This window comes from Opisthocomus hoazin, chromosome 2 (genome assembly GCF_030867145.1).
Source record: "Opisthocomus hoazin isolate bOpiHoa1 chromosome 2, bOpiHoa1.hap1, whole genome shotgun sequence".
NCBI classification, from domain to species: domain Eukaryota; kingdom Metazoa; phylum Chordata; class Aves; order Opisthocomiformes; family Opisthocomidae; genus Opisthocomus; species Opisthocomus hoazin.
The window spans coordinates 61,441,633-61,462,818 of NC_134415.1; the positions used below are offsets into that span (position 1 = coordinate 61,441,633).

General features: G+C 40.3%; 1 protein-coding gene across 8 annotated transcripts in view; it reads left to right on the forward strand.

The window, feature by feature from the left end:
* The window catches only part of ARID1B (AT-rich interaction domain 1B), a 330,840-nt gene that overhangs the window by 72,533 nt on the left and 237,121 nt on the right, over positions 1–21,186 (forward strand). For all 8 annotated transcript variants that reach the window (XM_075413854.1, XM_075413856.1, XM_075413849.1 and 5 more), the window contains exon 3: positions 9,601–9,741. In XM_075413854.1, the coding sequence (XP_075269969.1) occupies positions 9,601–9,741 (141 nt within the window). The remainder of the gene's footprint in view (positions 1–9,600; positions 9,742–21,186) is intronic.

Sequence of the window (21,186 nt, forward strand, 5' to 3'; positions counted from 1 at the left end):
GCTGGTTCATGTTCAATTTGCTGTCCACCAGGACCCACAGGTCCTTTCCTGCCAAGCTGATTTCCAGCTGGGTGGCTCCCACCATACAGTGGTGCCTGGGGTTGTTCCTCCCTGGGTGCAGGATAGAGAGTGAAGAAAGGAGAAGAAAAGCAGCTGTTGGAGAGAGAGGGTGTGTGCTGTGAAGGTCTATGAAGCCCAGTAGTCTAGTGGAGCTGAACAAGTTTGGGTGGGAAGAGGAGAAAGGCATGGCTTGCTGAAGAGTACGCAGCATCACTCCCCGTGGAAGATATTTTATATTCTTCTCTTGCTGTTTTTAAGAGGTACAGTGAAGGGCTCTGAGCTATCTCAAATGATTTAGCTCTGAAAGCCATCGAACTTAGGAATGGTAAAGACAGTATTCATCAAGATAGGTATCTTTGGAGGAGCACAGGAATGAATTAAAAAGCACCCTCCTCTCTTTCAAGAGGCTGGAAGAAAGAAGGAAATCTCAAGGGTATGCAAGATATTGGGGAAGCGATGGTAAACAGGGTGTGTGTGCATTCTGCCGTTTCGCACTACTGCAATTAAAGAATAATGCTTGCATTTCTTCCAGCCACCACGATTGTGTGCCAGAAGAAACGTAGAATGAAAGCTGGTTCACAGAGGGATTTTTCAGTCTCCAGTAGTTAAGCGTTGGGAGTCTCTCTGTGTATAAATGCATAGAAATGGAGGATTACTCATGCGGTTAGATTACAGGCTATTCGCACTCAACCCATACCTCTCATTTGTGTTCCCTGCTTTAGAAGGTTTGAATGGCATTGCAAAACTTGCTGAAGGAAAACCTTTATCGGTGTTTTTTTAACCATATTTTAATTTAATTACCATTTGAGAAATAGTGGTCAAACGTGTCACCAATTTCATGGAGAATAAATGGCAAATACAGGATTTTGGGGACCAAAGAATGTTGTGTAGTCCATTCATAGATGTACAAGAAGTGTCCTGTGATAAATGGTTTGTTTTGTGATCAAAAATCAGGTTAAAAACAGGCTTTTTCAATTTTCTTTAATGGCTGGCATTTTGTAGGTGAGTTTCATGCTATTAGTGCAGTGAGGGATGAGGTTTCCTACACGTGTTTTACTGAAGCACCAACCACTGGAGATACCGTAGGGATCAGGTGAAGCTCGCATCATTTTTGGCAGTTCTTGATGTGCTTTTTCTTATGTTGGTTTGTAAAAGAAATCTATTACTTAAGCAGATTACATGATCCCTTTTAATTGTTTTGATTGCTTTAAAAAAAAAAAGGAAGACAGTGTAAGAATAGATGTGACTCATCATTTAAGTGTATGTCTGTATATATATATATACACTATGATTTCCCTCTATTTTTAATACAATATATCAAAATAGCTCTTCTGAAAAAAATGTTATTGCAAATTTTCAGTCTTCTCTATGGTATGGCTCTGAGGGGATGGATTATAACAATATGGAAATCTCTTACTAGAGATTATCATATTTTTATCCCTTAATTTGCAGAAAGGACCAAATGTTGTGTTAGTTCAAACTATAACGCAGTGTACAAATCAACACTATCAGGCTCTTGTGTAGCAAAAACTTCTTCCTATTGTTTCTAGACTCAGCTGTTTACCTCTCCCTTGAAACTAATTTTAGCTCATCTAAACCATGCAAATTTTTCATTTTTGTTTGTTTGCTGTTTTTAGGGGAAGGTGGGAGTGGGAGGTGGTTGTGATATTGGCATAGATTTAGCATTTACGGCATAGGTAGTTTTCATCAATTTCTGACAAGGGAATCAAAGTGTTCTTTTTTGGAAGGAGAGATATTGCTTTTCCTTATAAATGATTGACTATTTTGTGGTAGTAGTCTTTATTTATTTGGCTCTCATCATGAAGAATAGCAAACTTATTCAAAATCTCAGTACATCAAAAATATGTCAATACATAAAACATAAGTACTATTCCATACTACAGTCTATGCAAAAAACTATGTTAATAAGATGTGAAGGTTGCACAGCTACGAAGTCAGAAAACATAAATGATAAGATTCTAGCAGCCACATTAACTGAGCCACATTTCACATCCTCTATATTTTATGAAATGCCTTTGACAACATAAATCAGAAAGAGAAGGTATTATATATGTGCAACATGGCTTAGTTAATGTTGTTTTTGGAACCCTAACATCAATATTTTCTGGCTGGAGAGTTTTTTAATCATGTAATCTTAGTAGTTTTTTACATTCTACTTTTTTATAGTTTCTCTTTTTTAAAAGTGAGGAGAATTGCCCGTACTAATAATGGGTTAGCTCATGTTGCTTTGATTTAAGCTACAGTAAAAAGCAGTATATAGAGAACACCTCATGACAGGTACATATTTGATGCCATATACATTGTGCTGACAACTGGTGTAATCATGTTGCTGTGCACTCTTTGAAGAAAAGGGGACTACAGCCATGTGTTTGAAGTCCTGTCCTTTCTGTCCTGCACATTAACAGTAGTGCAGGGTATGACTGCATTGCAGACTGCAGTGTGTTGTAAAGATACTTGCGCTACCTTTTTAAATGAACTGGCTTGTGTACAAAAAGCAGCCTGCCTACAAGAGTGTGGACTTCCTTCTGACCTAATTCACCCTTCTATGGAGCATGGCAAATTAGCCCAGCACAGCTTTTGGTGTAGGCTCCTTCTGATATCTGAGCTAGTTTGCAGATCTGTGTACTGCACTGCAGTCATAGACATACATTTAATGACTCTGCAAAATCCACTGCCTTGCAAGTTCTGGAGCGGGGATTATTGTGCTGTGACACAGAATCATGCTTTTTATCCTTTTGCTTCCTTGCTCTGGGTCACAGGGTGGACCAGTGTGAGGCCCAGTGTTAATATTTTAAAGGCTCTTAATAAGATTTGAAGTTCATACTCCAGTGTGAAGGCAAGCAGTCTAAGAAAGACAGCAACATAGGTGAACGTTGTGACCAATGTATTGTCAAAAGGTCAAAGCTAAGTGATAAGAAGTAATAGAATTTATAGAATATATGAATAAAATGCCTTAGCATCAGAATTTCTGATTTACCTCTGATTAATAGCCTTGACATTAACACCTAGCTTTTTATTAGATTTCGTTTTAGAATTTCTTTTCTGTCGTTCAGTGAGAAGAACTTGCAGCCTACACTAAGACTGTGTGTGCACAAGCACACTGGGGGCGAACGTGGTGATTTGAGGTGAGACTGCTGCGCTATGATACAGTCTTCCACTGAATGTGTGCAAGAGGATTGCCCTATGCTGTATAAGCATATTATATTTTTCTTCTTTCTGTAATCTAGTTAAACGTACAGATGAAGACCTGGGCATATGTGAACTCAGAAGTTACAGATATGAACAATTTTTTTTTTTTTAAGTACCTGTAATTGGACTTAGTTGCTCCGTAAAACTTTTTATTCAGAAGTATGGAGAAATGCGTGGCTTGAATGTTTTGGGGAGAATACTTAAGTTTTGGCAGAGGTCTGGCTTTGGAAATCTAAGACCGAAGCAGTAGATGTTTCAGAAAATGACAAGAGTTTTATTTGAAGGTTTGATGGGAACTGTGTGACAACTTTCTTGATAGTCGTTACTGAAGTAACCACTGTAAAATTAAAAGAGTTAGAGCTAGATTTGGCTATAACATTTTATTGGCTGGATGACTGTGCTGTTTTACTCCACATGTGAAGTGCCAGGTGATTTTTTTTTTTTTTTTTTTTTTCCCTGGGAATCCCACTCACTGTACATTTTGTATTCTAATTAGTATGTAATCACAGTGTTATAGTTGCTAGGAAAGTGGAATGTTACTGATGGTTACATTTCTGAAGATGGTACTTGTTTCAGGTCTGTTTCACTGTTGCTCAGCAAAGTAGGACAGGGGATCGGGTAGTGTCACCTTTTCTTCCCACTGCCACCCCTGCTTCTGGAGTTCAGCTTATCTTCTCTGCTTAAGTAGGGCTTAATGCTAATCAGGCCAGACACACCCTCCCCCCCTCCCCCCCCCCCCCCAGGTTTTTATGTCATGACACTGTGGTTCAAGAGTTCTGAACTGTGCTATCGCCTGCTACCAGCATTACCCGGGGTCTGCCTTACTTTTTGGGCACCAGATTGCGGGGAGAAGCAGACTGATGCAGCCAGGACCCTTTCTGTGCAGTGAGTATGTCATGGTGGCTGGCAGGTTCAGGTGGCTCCCAGAGTGACTTAGCAGAGCTTTGTGTGAAAGGGGACATGTAAAGTTTCTGCCGTTACTGACTAGATCTAGCCGTTAGGATGGCTTAAAAGTGTGATAGCTGCATATTGCTGGTATTATTAATGTACCTATGCTGACACACTAGTTCTGTTACATTTTAATTTTAAAAATCATTATAATGACTGTAATGCTGTCTAATGATCCTTCTCCTTTGACATTAGTTATGGATTATGCATGCAAAAATTGCTTAAAACTTCCGTTGCTATCAAGGTATTACCTGGACAAAGAATGTCTGCCACAAGACCCCTTGTTCAAGCAAGAATTAAAGATAATGGGCTAAGTTACAGGTTTAATTGGATTTCTCCCACCTCTTCATTCTGGCTGCCAATTTTGTTCCTCTTTTATTCTCATCCTTTCCTTGTTCGCATTCAGTGTGGTTTAATCACTGATGGGCAGTCATACTTCTCCCAAAACAATGCTGTTTGTACTGTGCAAGTCAGATAGAAGGCAAAGTAATTATTACAGTTTCTGTGCTTGCCTATGAGTAGATTCAAACTCGGGTCTGTTCTCTTGAACCATCCAAAGAATGCGTGCGTTACCACAGGCATGCTGAAGTTTCCCAAGTTCTCATCTCCTGTGTTGTGTGGCCACAAAGAATGTGAGTGTAAGGGAGAAAGGGAGGGAGGGATTACCTTATGAAGAAAGAGGATGCTTGGGTCATTCACTCCAAGTGTTGCAAGTAATTGGCTTCAGATTTGTTTTGTTCTGGGGAGATTTTAATTAAGCTTTTTTATATGCTGTTTAATAAACATTTGTCCATAAGCGGTATCCTGTGATTCCCCCATCACTGAAACAGGAGGATTAATTTGCATGTTGTTGTTTAGTTATTTAAATAGCCACAGAAATGATACTGAGTGTTCAGCTAAGGCAGCAGTGATGGGTCTCTGCACTGAAGACTATAGCATCTAAAAGTACACACGGCATCAGGATTATTGTTGCACCTTTTTTTTTTTTCCCTTTTTAAAAACAGTTTGGATTGGGAGGATATGGAGGAAAATTGCGACCTAAGTAACTGATACGTAAGGTCTGAAGAAGAGCCCGTCACCTTTTTTACACCAGTGTCTGGAAGCAGATTGCTAGGGAAAGCATTTAAGAAATTGGAGCAGTCTCCCAGCTTCTGACAATCAAGATGTTACTGCATGTGTAGGTTGCTTACATTTGTTACTTGGTACCTCACAGACCACATTTCCCTTGGTTTCTCACAGGACACAAATGTGTCTTGCGAAGAGGTGGTTAGAACATAGGCATGGCTGTATCAGGTCAGATCAAGGGTTTGTGCAGCCCCGTATATTGCCTGCAGTGGAGGCTTTGATTGGATGCCTGGAGAAGAGTCGGAACAGAGCAAGCCTGTGATGCTTCCCCCATACTCTTCAAGCCTCCAGCTATTTTTAGTTCAGGGGCTTCCTGAGCCAGATGTGGCTCTACATATTTGGTAACCCTCAGAGGATGTATCTGTTGTGAACTTGTCCAGTCTTTGCTTGAGCCCATGTAAGCTTTTGAAACCTTGATTGGTAAGGAGTGTCAAACATCTGCTAGCTTTGTGACTAGAGAACCTCTCTCCCCCTTGGTCTGAAGCTTGCTTCTACCATTTAATGCTTCCTATTTGTTGTGTTGGACAAGATGGCTTTGTGGATTTCTATCACATTCTTTCTTCCTGGTGTCTTTTCCATACACAAAGGTTATAGCTTCTTCGTATGGAAATTGTTTTGTACCTTTGATTCTTGTTGCCTTTCTCTGAACCTTTGTGTTTGACACTTCCTAGTAAGTCCAAGAAGTCGGTAGAGAGACATTTTTCATTTGCAAAAGCTGTGTTGATGTTTCCTAATTCTGATCTTCATTCTTATCTATCCTGTTTTATCCAAAACATGCATTAGTCTTTCATAGTCTTAAATTACTCAAATCTTTGCCTTTTTTTTTTTTTTTAAAAAAAAAAACCATACTCCAATTCCCACCCACCAAGACAGCTCGAAGTTAAGAGGTTATGTACTGTCATTAGTAATTCAGCTATTTCATTCTTGAATTTTAGACCTCTGGGGTGATACTGGAGCGTTTCTTACTGTTCATTTGTCAGTTTGTTCCATGGATAGTCCCATCAGATTCAGACGCGTTCGAGTCCCTCACAAAGGAGGACTCCACCATGGGAACCTCCGAAGGTATTTCCACAGTGCACACTAGTGCAAAAAATTTGTTAAGCTTCTCTGTGATGGCCCTGTTTTCTCTGAATCTCCTTTTATACCTTAATCATCACTTGGCACTTCAAACTCTCTGGCAGACCTCCTGCTCCTGATGTGTTTGAAGAAATGATTCATTACTCATTTGATTCCTTTTTCTAGCTGTTCCTCCAGATCTTTCTGGCCTGCCTGGTTACATTTGAAGTGCCAGAGTTTACAGTCTTCTCTGTTTCCCTTGTTTGGTCTTGGTGTCGCCTTACTGAAGGGTGCCTTTTTGCTTCTAGAAACCTGTGATGAGCCATGCTGATGTCCCTTTGCTCTGCTCAAGTCCTTCGTAATAGGTGGTGAATACTGGTTCTGTGCTTTCCATGTGGCTGTTGTTAAGCAGCTTTGATGCTGCCGGTCAGATTTTATTTCTTGTAGCTGTCTGTTAGAGCTTTCTTTTAACAAGCTTTCTCCTTTTTATGTAGTTCACTTCTTGAAGTTAAGCACAACAGTAGTAGATTCCTTGGTTTTTATTGTTCCTGTACAGATGCTCACTTTAACTGTGTTATGGTCACTGATGCGTAGTGGTTCTGCAGGTGTAGGATGCAGAAGTAGGTGATACCTTCTGCTCGGGGCTGGGCCAAAGCCAGTGGCTCCTCATGCAGGTTCCCTAAACAGCAGCGCCATGGAATAACCTTTGGCAGTTGTCTGATGCTTCAGTCTCTGCTGCCTAATCTGTTTACTCAGTCTGTATGGGAGGAGTTGAAATCTCCCTCTATACAATCTTGCACCGTGTATTTGCTGATCTCGCTGGGTGGGCTGCTGTCAGCATTGCCATAGTCCGGCCATGCCTGGTGGTCCCAGCACTCACTCTGCCTGATCCGACCAAGATCCAGACCTCTTCTGCTTGGTGAGGTGGAGTTTTGTTTTGATTTGTTTCTAAACTCTGTGTAGCATATAATGTTACTTTGTCATCAGTTGTCTTCCCTATGTATTTGTATCCTAGGATAATGCAAAATAGCGACCCACTAATTGTCTCCCTTCTACCAGATTTCTGATATGACTACTGCTAGCGCTTTTGTAAGGTCTGATGTTCTAGTGATCCAGCTTTCCTTCTACTCCCCCCTTTGTGTACAAGGCAGAGTATTGTTGGATTGTCTTCTTGCCACCCTATTTACTCTGCAGTCGTCTCTGTGTCTGTTTCCGTTCTTTGATTCTTCTCGACATCTTTACTTGATGACCCAGAATCTCCATTCCATCTTCATTCGTCATAGTAATGCCATGCTTTTGAACCACGTATTCTTCTAAACCCCTCTCTTCAGTTTCAGATTTCACTTTCTTGATCTTTAGGTACCAGCAACTTCGCTCCTATAGTCAGGTGAGCTCTAGCCCTCCTGTACGAGTATCTTTGTTCCAGAAATGCTTCAGTTCCTGATGAATCTGATCTCTTGCTTTGTCATCATCCTATAAACCGAGCATTCAAGTTCTGTTTTTCTTCTTCTTTCCAGAAGCCCATATTTTGCTGTCAGGATATCTTTCCTTCTCTTCCTAGTGTTCCTGGGACCCAGATGGACCACAACATAGGTTTTTCCACAGCATTTCCTAGGAACCAGTCCAGGCTTTGTGACCTTTGCAGCTAATGGGCAAATCACCATGTGGTCTTCTGTCAGATCGCAGACTCCAGCTGTCTGTTTGCCTGGTGATATTCCAACACACCCTTTTGAGTTTGCATTATAACTGCTTCATTTATGCATCAGCAGGGAGAGTGTATTTGTCAGAAGGGGTTACTTTGGTCTCAGAAACATCTGACTGCCTGTGGAATGATGGTGAAGGATGGGAGCGCAAGCGAAGAGAACAAGGGCGGAAGTGGGGTTACAATGCTGACCTTAGGAGTTAGCAAGAAGTAGGACTACCAGCTTCTGCCAGAAGTAATAGGAACAGATCAATCTGTGATAGTAAAAACAACCTACAGGCATGTTTAAATTTGACTTTATATTGTTATCGCCTAGCAAATATTACTGCATTGTTGAATGAATGTAGTAAGTTAATTACAGGTAGAACAGATACGTGTTTACATGTTGAGTAACCACATTTATTGGTGTATCAGAGACTCAGTGGGAACAATTCAGAGATCAAAGCATTTCAGATGTGCTTGGGTATCCAAGACATTTGCTTAGGGCAAGAATGTGCAGGACCAACGGGAGGCCCATTCTAGAAGGGAGAAGTCCTGTGTTGCATCTGTCATTCATCTGAAATGGTACTAAATACCAGTGTTTGGGGAAAAATGGACTTACCTAGAAACAGGCAATATAGACACAATGTCGGGAGCTTGTTGAAGGTGTGCTCTTTCAAGTGTCCCAAGAAAATGTGAGTGTCTTTTGATAGAAGGCTTACAGACTAAACTGATGCAGAAAATTCCTTTGACATTATAATAGATTTGCTTTTGGTTATAACTTAAATTCTCAGTGTGTCGGGGTGTTCTTACTGCATGATATATGTGCTGATTTGTCTGTTACTGGGACCTGTAGCAGGTTATTTTGTTGCACTGGTGTGTTGTTTTTATTTTTTCATAAAAGACATCATAGTAAGGTGGCGGAGACTGAGAGACTGAATTCAACAAAAATAAACCTGCTGAAACACCAAGGTTGTTTTGTGTAAAGCTTAAACACACACGTATAGACAAAAGCTAAAGACCTGAGGGTTGTGGGCAAAACATTTCACAAAAATTAGTACTTTGTTGCTCAAAAAAAAGACATTTCTCTTTCAATATCTGTTAGAGTTGTGCTTTTTTTGGTGTTTTTTTGCAGTTGTACTTTTGGGTCAGCGCATTAGAAGGATTCCTCTGTCGATTTGCCCCAGTAGTGTGCCTATGGAGAGCAAACATTTAAAATAACTACTTCTGGTTTAAGGCCGGGCATTATGGGGTCGTGATGTTTGGAAACACAGCATTTTCCTTAGAAGCTCTTCCTGAAAAGAGTAACTATACAGAGCACTCGGGCTTACTCCTCCAGCTCAGGCAAGAGGATCTAAGGGCTTGCATGAACTGCCGAGTAGAAGAGGAGGACTTTTGAATTGAGCGTGTAGCTGAGGATGCCGCTTCTGCTCGGGTTGCCATCCGCATGTGACATAGCTCGATTGCATGTCCTCTCGTGCCTCGACTCACGTTTTTGCTTTGCTTGGCTCTTCCAACAGATCCCGCCTCAGTATGGCCAGCAAGGTGTCAGTGGCTACTGCCAGCAGGGCCAGCAGCCCTACTACAACCAGCAGCCGCAGCATCTGCCGCCCCAGGCGCAGTACCTGTCGCAGGCGCAGCAGAGGTACCAGGCCCAGCAGGTAAGCACCATCCCCCGCTACTGGCAGTCCTCCCGGAGCTGGAAGTGTAGAAAAGATCAGTGTGAAATGACCAAAACCCCTTTTCCAGAGAAACGGTGTTAAAAACAAAATTAAATAAACACGGAATGAGATAGCATCCTTCTGAAAAGTCTTTGGGGATGCACACACTTTCAGGCTTTATTTTGTATCAACTTTTTTAATAAAGCCTGTGTATATACCTCAGCAACTACAAATTCTGCTTTTAAAAAGAAGTAACAGTTTCTTGATCAGATGTCAGTGGAGGCTGGAGGTTTTCCTTGCTTTTGTTTGGTTTTGTTTTCCCCTCACAAGGCAGACATTGAGAGCTCCTGCATCTAACACGGTCACTACTGTTCTTAGTGTTATTTCATTTGAGGATAGATGAGTTCAAGGCATTTTGGAGCTGCTTTGTCAAGGGAGCTTCTTAGGAGATATTTTTAATTGATATTACAGCCATTAATTTGCATGTTGTTAGTTGGCACATCCAGTTAGTGAAACTTCATAATTCAGTATCCATTCCTGTTCTGAAATTGTGCTTTATGTGTTAGCCATTAAAATTCATTTAAAGTGATTCTGTTTTTAACTAAGATCAGAAGTCATAGTGTATGGGTCTACTTCACAGGGCTTGAGAAACACCTGGATTTTAGTGTGTATGCTCAGTTCTATCTGCAGTCTCAGCTCTGTTAATCACAGGGAGGTGATCTGGAAATGGAAGGATGAAACTAAAGCATACTTGCCATCCTGGGAAATCTAACAAAAGTGAGTTGCTCAAGACTGGGTATTCGTGGAAGCATCAGCACTTGGTGCACATCACTGAGCTATTCTGTCAGGCATGGTTGATTAACGTTTTGGGATAATGCTGGTGCAGTGTAGAAATCTTAGCCTAAAATAAAAATAGTGTGTAAAATAAACTAACAAAAGATGCCATAAGTAGCAATGGTACAGGAGGCTCCCCTCCTTTGGTTTTAAAATAAAGCTATGATAATTTCACTGTGTAATTACATGTTAATTTTTCTTCATCTACATTTTAAAATTCCATTGAGAATTAACTTTTTTCATTAGAATGCTGGATGGTTTATGAAATAGAATTCTTAATTGTATCTGTGATATTCTTGTAAATGTCACCACTTTCCATCTTTTGGATTATATGTAACTGCGACTTTAAAGATTGCAGTTATATCTTTAAATTTAATTTTCTCTCTTTTTACTTCGGCATTAAATGCTTGATTTCTCTATGACTTGAAAATACTGTTCATAAGCATCTTGGTAAAGTCTTAGCTGATAAAGTTCTAGTAATACAGCCTATGAGACAGAAGAAACACAGCTGCTCCGATGTCTACATACCACAATTTGTGAAATTGAAATGGTTTTTGTGTGGTGGTTTTTGGGTTTTTTTTTTCTGCATTGGACGCCTCATCATATTCTAAATACTGTCAGTTGAATGGATTGAGTATTTTAATTTAAAGAATATACAAAGCATACCAACTATAGAGGACTTATGAAATAACAAGATACTGATTTATCTCTTGATACATGTTCCAATTACATCATTTACTATCATAGCCAGCAAAGTGAAGGTTTGTTCAGTGAAATGAAGGGGTATCATAGAACAGGATAAAGGCAAAATGAGAGTAAAGCCTTCCATATATTACGCACTTCAGAGAACTGGGATGAAGAGAAAGGCAGGGACAGGTTCACAAGCAGAAGATACCGCCCTCGATATAGCCAAATTTCTTCTTTGAGAGTACACTGAAGGAGTATGTAAATCCGGGCTCCAATGGTGAGACAGGTATCTCAAGGTCAGTAGTCCTTTTTGCCTGAAACTGCAAGTTCAGGTGATACGTTAGGTCCTCACCAACACAGCCTTGCAGCTGGTAATCGCAGGTGTGAGAATCGCACCTGAAACTCTCTGTGGTTTGTGAATGGTTGGTTATCCTGTTCTTCATTAGTCTTCAGCCTCTTAAGTTTTGAACTCTGATCCCAGGTTCTGAATTATACAGGGTTTTCTTGGAGTGTTTGTGTGTAGATGGGACTATTTCATGTAAATAATAAGTAGTCCTTCACACCTTGGTGCTTGCTCCTTTTCTTTTACCTGTTGCCAGATTGGTTCAGTGGCTGCTTTTCCCCCTGTCTCAGGAAGGGTCATCAGGTAAACACCTCCTCTCTAATGTTTCTCTGTAGAACATCACCACTGTGTTCTTTGCCATTCTTTGGGATCTGCTAAGCTAGCAAACAAATTCTGTGATTATCCAACAAATATGTGATTCTGTGTTGGTGTGATTTAATATTGGCTTTACATATTCTAAATAGAATTTTAAAACAAACTACAAAACCATGTAATACCTGTTGCACCAGTTGGTGTATCTTTCCTATTTCTACTCTTAAAAGTATCGGTATATCCTGTTTATATAATCCTGTCAATTAGAAAGCTGAGGTAGTCTCAGTCACCGTCTGTGATCCTTTCTGTCTGTAATCCTTGGTTCTGCTCTTTCTTGCAAATGAATTTCCTCCGTGTTTTCTGTATTCTTCTTTAACCATTTTCTTGTCTTTTTATATTGGTTTGGTTGGTTTTTGAACTCGACATTGGTGCAAAGTCCTAGTTTTGAATGGTCACAACTTTGAGGGACGTATAAAGTCAGTTGTTTCAGGATGTTGGCCTCAAGGAGAGAAGCTGCGCTCTGAGGATGTTTTTGCCTCATGCTGGCTCGCCAGAATTATGGGAAAATTTCAGACTAAAGTGTTTTTTTTTTCTGGAGAGCGTGGCTGGATCGTGAAGCAAGAGAAGATCACTCTAATAATATTGTAGTTGTTTGTGGTAGCCCCAGCTGTGGATCGGGACATTATTATTCTGGTCGTTCTCCAAGTACATAACAAAAAGGTGGTCTTTGCCCCAAAGAGTTTACAGGCTGTTCTGTGCCTGATGCGCTGGAAGCTGAGCTTGCTTGTAGCAGGGGAGCAGCTGTGAGGTGAAGAAGTTTCGTATTCTGTTTTAGGGTAAATAAGCCATCTCCGTGATTGCTGTCTTTGTGATGTGAGTGTGATTGAACCGTTTTTACTTCAGGATGGAGAAGAGAAATGCCAGATTGGAGAAGGGAGGTTTCACAGCAATTTGCTTTCTTTTCTCTGTCGTATTTTCTTTATTTCCCTTGTAGATTTATGTCAGTCTACTTGTTTGGGAGATTATCAAGCTGAAATTAGTGTTTATTCTGCATGGATGATGGACTGTTTCTTGCCACTGGTTTCCTTTTGTGTAAAACGCTGTAGTGTGATGTAATGAGTATTATGGGGAGAAAACTGATAAGAAATTTCGTACAGATAATGTTTTATTTTTGCTCTTTTAGACATAATGTGAGCGAGCTTCTGCAGTCAGGTGTAACTCTTAGTGTTGTGCCTTGGAATTGGTACTTCATTTCTCACGTATTGTGGAAGTGTGAAGCCATTGCTCCTTTTCATTGACTCACTTCAATTCAGTATGCAATCTTGTCAATAAAAGTAAACAAATAAAATAATTTCTGGGACTGTTCCAGTGACTTGTGACTTTCCATTCTTCTAAAAAGCGTGAAGGGGAAGGAGGAGAGTGGGATTTATTTGAATGTTTGAACTGTAAGTTGTTTAGATCTTTGTTAAATTGATTGCATGGTGGGCAGAAAGGGAGTTTCATAAGAAGTGCTTTGATAGCAATACTGGCATAGTTTACTATAGAGCCATATTGTAAGCCGGCATCAGTCATCCCCTCTTCATATCAGGAGCCTGCTGTGTAAAAACCATTAAAGGAAGAGCTTTGTTTTAAGTAAATTGATTGCAGTAGCAGATTCATTGATCATTAGATACTGCCAGTAGATGTAGATATCGCCTTGTGCTTTTTTTTTAGCTTTTTACCTTTACTGCTCTTTACAAGAACAGAGAAAGATGTGCTACGCTAGTACAGTGTTGCCCTTGGCAGGGTTTTTCATCTTGAAATTGCATATAAATGAATAAATGCTTCAGTTGTTTTTGCAGTTTTAAATCTTTTGCCATAAGTAGAAGTGATATTTTGCTCAAGAATGTCATGTAATTGCAAACTTAAACTGTCATCATTAAACATTATTTTGTTAAGATAGTGTGATGTATATTTTGGGTTATTATGCTTTCCAATTGGCTTTTAAACAGCCATGTTTATATATTTTCTTGTTTTATGTAACGTGTTCATATGTATCGAGAGAAGATCATGCCTTTGAGGTTTAATGTGTTATTTTATGAGTTGGGACCGTACCACTTTTGACAGATGAAATGGATCTGCAGAATAATTATGATCTTAGTCTTAGTTAAACAAAAATAGTTGTTTTATTCTACATCTGCTACTGTTACCCTGATGTCATTTTTTGTCTTAAGTATTCCTGGAAGCTTTCTGCTTGCGGGTTTCAGAAGAGTGGGGTTACGCTGATCCCTTTTCTCGCGTGCGGGCACGAGATTCAAAGGAGAAACGCGTGGCAGGTCCTTGTGGTGGGGCACGCGCGTGCACCCTTCTGGGGCGCTGGTCCTTCTGGTTAGCAGTGTGCACGAAGAGGCTCTGGGCGTGTGTGTTTTTACACCGTTCCTGTGTGGTTCCCATAGTTTCTTTTAAATGCCTGAAAGAAACAGTCCAGTAGTTCAGGCTCACTCTTTAGTCTGTTTTTATTTAAAAGGAAAAAGTGTTTTATGACAAGCAAACAACGAGACTCCCTCACTGTCTGGTTTTGTTAAAATGTTCTGAAAGCTGGCCAATACCTTGTGTCCGTGCCCCGCCCCGCCCCCCCCCAATAACTTACCCACTGGTAAGAGCTACTGGTCATGAGATTTTTTTCAACCCCAAATTGTCATAGGACAAATAAAGAGTAGAATAACTAGTGTGATTTTTTTCTGAGAGTGGACTAGGGGGGTGAATGCAGTTCGGGCCAGTAAGAACTGGTGAACCGTTCCCGTAGTCCCAGTCAGGAAGGCATCCGGAGCAGGAAGGCAGCAAGGTGGGTGCATCTCTAGTGGTGCCCCATTTTGTCTCTGTGGGCCGGGGGCTGGGGACCACGTACGCTCCTGCAAGGGGCTGCGGCTTCTCTCCAGTTCCCTGAGCTGGGATCGATGGAGGCCATAAATTTCAGGTTTGTTCCTGAACTAGTAACTGTGGTTTGAACTCGTCTCAGTCGCAAGCCTGAGACAATGATGAAAATGTTCTTATGCAGACATCTGCTTTAGCCTTGAGTCAGTGCAAGGTAGGACAGATAAAACATTACCCGATTTGAAACAGTCATTGAAAATGCTAACAAAATGTGAAACTAATTAATCTGTTTTCATGTCCAAGCTGTATGACTGTCATGAAAACAGAACAAATTGTATTGTGGCAAAATGCATCAAATTATTAAAGTGATTTTGGTACAAAGAGGATGAAGTCTTGTTTTTAAATTCAGTGTGAGCTGCTAAAGGTCTTTTAACAGTGTGGTAAGCAGCATGTTAATTAACATTGTCAAGCTGTTTTGGAGTGTAACAGTGTACAAAAATACTGTTGTTGTAAGTTAGGAATAGTTGTGTTACATGGAAATACCAAATTCATTAGTAATACAGACAGTCCTCAGTGCGTCCAAATTTGTTTTATACCTCAACGCGATTATTCTTTTAAATAAAATCTTTGCTTCCAACTTACTAGAAACTGGCACAGAATTAGCAGTCCACTGTACTGTAGTTTAGTGTTTACTCCTGCAGAATTTAAACTTCTTCTAGAATATATGGGGCCTTGCAAGTAACATATAGCTACCCATGGCTTAAAGTTGTAATGGGTATCGTTTGTCCTTCTGTCCTTTTAAGTCTTGTGTCTGTAATCATCTACCACTAGATGAGTGGTTGCACTTAATATTTGTTGTGTTATGAACCACGGGAAATCTGGGAAAGAACAAGCTTGTCGGTTAATCTGACATTTGCTGCCAGGCATGTAGGAAGGCATAATCAAATTTAATGTTCAGAAGAGATTGTTGCCTGACATCATTGGCAGTGGCTGACACAGCTACTTGTTGTGTACCATAAATCCTTCATGGCTTCTCTCGTCTCAGCAACAGAGGTTCATAGTGCCCAGTGTATCTTCACGCTGTCTTGAAATGGTGGGCTTGTTTTTAGCTTAGAAGCAATTATTTTCTTTCCAGGGTAAAGAGGTACAAGGGAGAAGTGATTTCTTTGAACCATTCAACCCCAGATTCATGGCACTAAGAAATTTTGCTTCTGGTGGGTGCTTGTTAGTTGGCTCCTAAAAACCAGGGCTGCTTGTATGTAGTGAGCAGAGAAATGCCTGACAACAAAATGTCTAGGTGGAAAGTCTCATACAGGTATACGTACTGCCAGCTTTTCCAGCCTCCTTTCTTGCAGAACCTGAAATTAGAAGCAAGGAAAAACAACAGTATAACATGAAGGCATCCATTTTGGTACGCTGAAGCCTTTGTTGCCAGCCTGTTTCAGAGATATCAGAATACGTAGGAAAAGGCAGGGTTCAACCTTGACTTTTTGCATCTGTAATAAAGCCTTGCTGGACCTGGGGGGAGGAGGGAAGGGGAGCAGGCTTACAGCAACTGATTTCCAAACTCACACACTGTGACTTAAATCCTGGCTTCTAGACAAGCCACCAGTGACCAGCACCTCTGAAAGGCAGTTGTCACCTTACCTTGCTGAACACTGAAGTGATTTAAAAAACAAATAAACTCTTGAAATAGTTAGGAACTGCACTTCTCTTGTGCATAAAACTATAATTTATCTTTTTTGAACCTTTCTTAAGTGCGTGATGTTTTCAGGAAGGGCAAATGAGGATTGAACCCGAGTGATTTCAATGAACATTTAACTGATTGAAGTCTTTTGCCAGTTGGTTTTCTGCTTTTATAAAGTCTTACTTCATAATCATGGTTCTGCTATAATAGCAAATAAGTGTTAAGCGTATGGCTATTTATCTGTGTGGCGGAGGTTACTTACTCAGCTCAGGAGTTCAGTGAAACCGTGATTCCTGTTGTGCTACAACTTCTCCCAGCAGTGGGAATAGCTGATTATTGTACATTTGGGGAATGTTCTGTTTGCTCAGCATTGCTTTCAGCATTCCAGGACATGTGTCAAATCTTTCTCTCTTTCCCTCAGTGATTTATATCTGTATTTATAAGATTATAATAGGTGCTAGCTTGTCAGACTTGGAGGATGATCTTCCAGAGCCAAGTAGCTAGCAGGACCAGAGTCAGGCAGAAAAAGCAAGGATAATTGTCTGTAAACTCACACCTGAGTACGAGCACAAAATTGAGGGCATAGCACGGAGCAGCACTCTCAGCAGCGCAGGTTTATTTTTGCTGAAGGCATGTTGACCAAACCCAAAAAACTGCGTTCGGCTTTTGAGAAGACTCTCTTGGCCCTGTTACTTTCAAGCGAGTGTTCACAGACATGGTGATCAATTTAGCCAAATAAAATTTGTCTATGAGGTCTGAAGCCTTTAAAGTTAGCATGTATAATTACCCGCTACACGTATCTGTCGTTGTGGTAACATGGATTTGTTAAGTGATATTACTGGGAAAGTAGAAGTATTTTATCTTGCAAAGTGGTACTACTGCTTATGTATAAAATGTAGAAAACTTGTTTATGCTTCTGTTTTACAGTTTTCCAAAGGGCTGTGAAAGTATTTGTTTGCCTCTGTGTTGTCGTAACAATTGTGTGGCACCTTCAGTTTCAAGTTCCCTCGTTGTAATTAAACCTACGTTCTTTTGCTGAGTTCATCTATTAATGTTTTTCTGCCGAAAGGAGGCTTGCTGTTTGCAGCTAGAAGGAGGAATTTTGAAGGTCGGCTTTCTTCTCCTGAGAAAGCAGCAAGAGCAAGAGCACCTCTTGAGGCATCTGCTGTTGCTGAGGGTTTGATGGTATCTGGCCGGATAGTCAGAGGAGATGGGTCAGAGCAGGCTGCAAACCTGTTTGGCAGGAATGTTCTTGACCACCTGTACCCTGCTGGTTTTTAATTTTTGTCCCGGTTTTGTATCATTCTAAACCTAGTAGGCATATTGCAACTCCTGTGCTTGTATGATGAGCAATGCAGAAAGGCCCGAGTCCTGGCGAGTTTTTTCATGTACTAAGATGAAGTTAGCATACAATATCATAAAGAAGCTCTGGCAATAAGAGCCTCCTTTCAGCTAAATTGGAAAGAGAAAATTTCGTCTGGAGGAGAGAGGGAAGTCCTATTTTGCTCCTTTTTTTTTTAAGTGGTCAGTTTATGTACATGCAATCAGTTTGTGGATTTAGCGGGCAGCGTCCCACATCCGTAACAAGAGTCTCTGCAGAGCATTCCAGTGCAAAAGGTGGGGATGATGAATCTTTTTTTTTTTTTTCCAAACTAAAAACTTCGATATTTATAAGTAAATAATTCTGAAAGGAAACATTTTTCATCTGAACTACAAAAACTGTGTAAAATCTAGCGTGGATTTAGTGTGTTATGCATAGAGAAAAGTCTTTTTAACAAGTTTAGAAATGCAGGAAGATACATGTGTTCAAATGTATTTGTCAAAGTTCTCAAATCAGTGGTTTGGCTTTGATCCACAAAATATTATTACTGTTGTTGTTGTGATGGTGGTATTTAGAGTTTCTAAATTCTGGTTTCTCTCAGTATTTAAATCACAGAAGGTTAATTAAAGCAGTTCTTTATTTTGTGATTGCTTGGGAATATTAACCTCACAAAGCCTGCATTAAATCAGTGAAGTGATAGAATTGCATTTGCTTTGTAAAATAACTCTACAAGAGCAAAGACAAAGCCATTTATAGTTCAGTGCCATTAATGGCTTGGCATTTAGATATTGGTGTAGGAGTCTATTAATTAACTTGATAGTCAAACTATTGGAATGCAGGCTGATCAAAACTTATTTTGTTTTAGGAGATTAGTGATCATAACTATTGTTGCTCCCCTTATCAGTCTCCTTATTACTCAATGATGATTTTCTTTTACTGTTACTCTGAGAGTAAAATTAATATCCCAGAAATTCTTTTTTCTGTACCTTTGAAATTTAGCAGTAAATTAAACAGAATACTGAGTTTATCAAAGGATACCTGATCATGTAATAGTCTTTTACTTTATGATCCATTAGTCTGATGACTGTTCGTAGACAAAGTTGTCTACACGAATGTTTTAGAATATAAATGCACAAATCCTGTTTTAAGAAAAATTTAAAAATGCAAATAGTATAGTACTATGAGTTAAGTGATAAAGGTGCAAAGTCTGAGAAGTACTAATAAATCTGAGTGGTAGGTTTTTTTGTTTGTTTTTCTGTTTGGTTTTTTTTTTAGTTCTGTGTGAGCAGTATATATTCCCAGTTTTAGTGGTCTTGTAAATTACACCTCATGGCCAGTTGCAATGCAGCAGTATTCTCTTATGACCTTTAAATTAGCACACATTATTTTCCTCAGAGGTAGGCAAAATAAGATTTGGGTTTTTTAATGTTTCCTGGTATAAAATTTACCATTGTAGTTTTTTTGGCTGCCCATATTTTCTTTAATAATTGAAGATGTTCAGTGTACATATATTTAGTTTTGTTGTTAAGACAGTGTATTATCTGAATATAGGTCAGCATATATTTTATATGTGTTCATTATTCTTTCTGGTATTTCCCTTTTACTGCATATCTCTCCTACTGTAGTAGGATTTAGAACACGTTTTGGAGCAAGCAGCTGAAATCTTACATGGTGTTTTAGTTGTCACAGTCAGATATGGACAACAAAGAATGAAACAGCAAATCAAAGTAAAGGAGATGCCACTTAAAAAACAGGTTTACCTTTACATGTTGACACAACCGCTTGGTGTTTTTGTTGTGGGAAAGAGAACAACTGCTGGTCTTGGTAGGCTGTCCCTCAGTAAATCAAGCTCTGCAAGAGCTTCCCTCTCTTCGTGTCTTCCTCGCACTTCTCCCTGATTGTCAAGCACCCATCTTAGCTATCTTCCCCATGCATGTTTTTGGGTAGAAAATTAAATAACTAGTTCTATGTGTTTGGTTTTTGGGTGTCTGCCTACAGAATTCATAAAGATCACGTTCCTTCACCCTTACAGAAAAGGGACAGATTTATCATTGCTTTATTACCTAGCAGTCCTTTACCAACTTCTAATGAAAGTCACTGTTTTCCTGTAGCGGTCTTAAAGAGTAGTCAGTGGTCTGGTCTCAGAGTTTTAGGTTTTCATAATTTATTTCACTTGTTCTGTCCCCCCCCCCACCCCTCCCGCCGCTGCTGACACCAACCCAGTTGGGAATACTTTCTTTCAAAAAAAAACACTGTTGTGGTGATGGTGGTGAAGATTTTTCTGCCTCAAAGGTTAAAGCAATGGTTTGCTGCTGTTGGTTTGAATTGTTGTATTGTGCAGTCCATTGAATTTCTTCTGCTGCTGGGTGCTTCCTTCTGTAAATTATTGTTGTCTATCTTCTCCTTGGACTGAGGTATTTTTCCACGTGGTGACTGGATTTAAAAAGATTGTTGCACTGAAACTCTGTGTCTTCACAGACTGCAGATGAAGAGAGGATGGTAATGCAGCTAATTCTCTACGTCCAGTAGCCCCAAATGTAACATGCTAACGCTGCCGCATACTGAAAAATTAGGTTAACTGAAACAGTAGTAGAGAAAACCTTCTGTACCAAAATTATTACAGACTTCTTTGCATCTGAACTTCAGTTCCTTCTCTTGTGATTCTGCTGTTGATAAAACAGTAGGTAAACCTCGTTTCAGTCATTCCTTTTAAGAGACCTCTGTGGTAGAGTATTAGGGAATTAAGTTAACAAACAAGTGTCACTGGATTGTGATACAGATGTTGTCTACAACATAATACAGTTTTATATTGCGGAGGGGGGGGGAAGAAACACACAAGACAAACCTCACCATTCTGGTCTTTTTTTTTATGTGACCTCAGTGATGCTTTGGGTGTTGCTTGCAACCCTTCCTGATGGGTTTGCGGGTTTTTCATGAGCCTTTAGATGAAGTCCTGGCTTTTATCTCGAAGCGCAGTCACAGACGTGCCCCTAAGAAAACACTGAAGAAATGTTTCCCAGTCTCAAGTGAGGAAGTCTCATCCTCGGGTACCTACCTCAGTTAGCCTAGAGGTAGCAGCTGCTCTCGGTGCAGCTTTTCTCTTTATTCTGTAAGCTGGCTTTGGGCTCTCAGCTCTGCTGTAAGCTGTGGGCATTTCTCTGACCTGGTTTCTGCCAGTGAGCCGTATGCTTGGGCGAGCTTCCCGGCGGGCAGCAGGCAGTCCGGGGCAGGCTGCCGGACCACGGAGACCCCAGCTCCCTGCTCTCGCAGCAGCCGAACCGAAGGAAACAGCAGGTTCTAAATCCTGCCTGCCCCTCTCCTGTGTTTTGTGGGGTTTAGCTCTTTTTTCGGGGTGCAGAGCTGTTTCTCAGCCCCGCTTTGCATCTCGGGTTTTGCCAGAGATGTGTT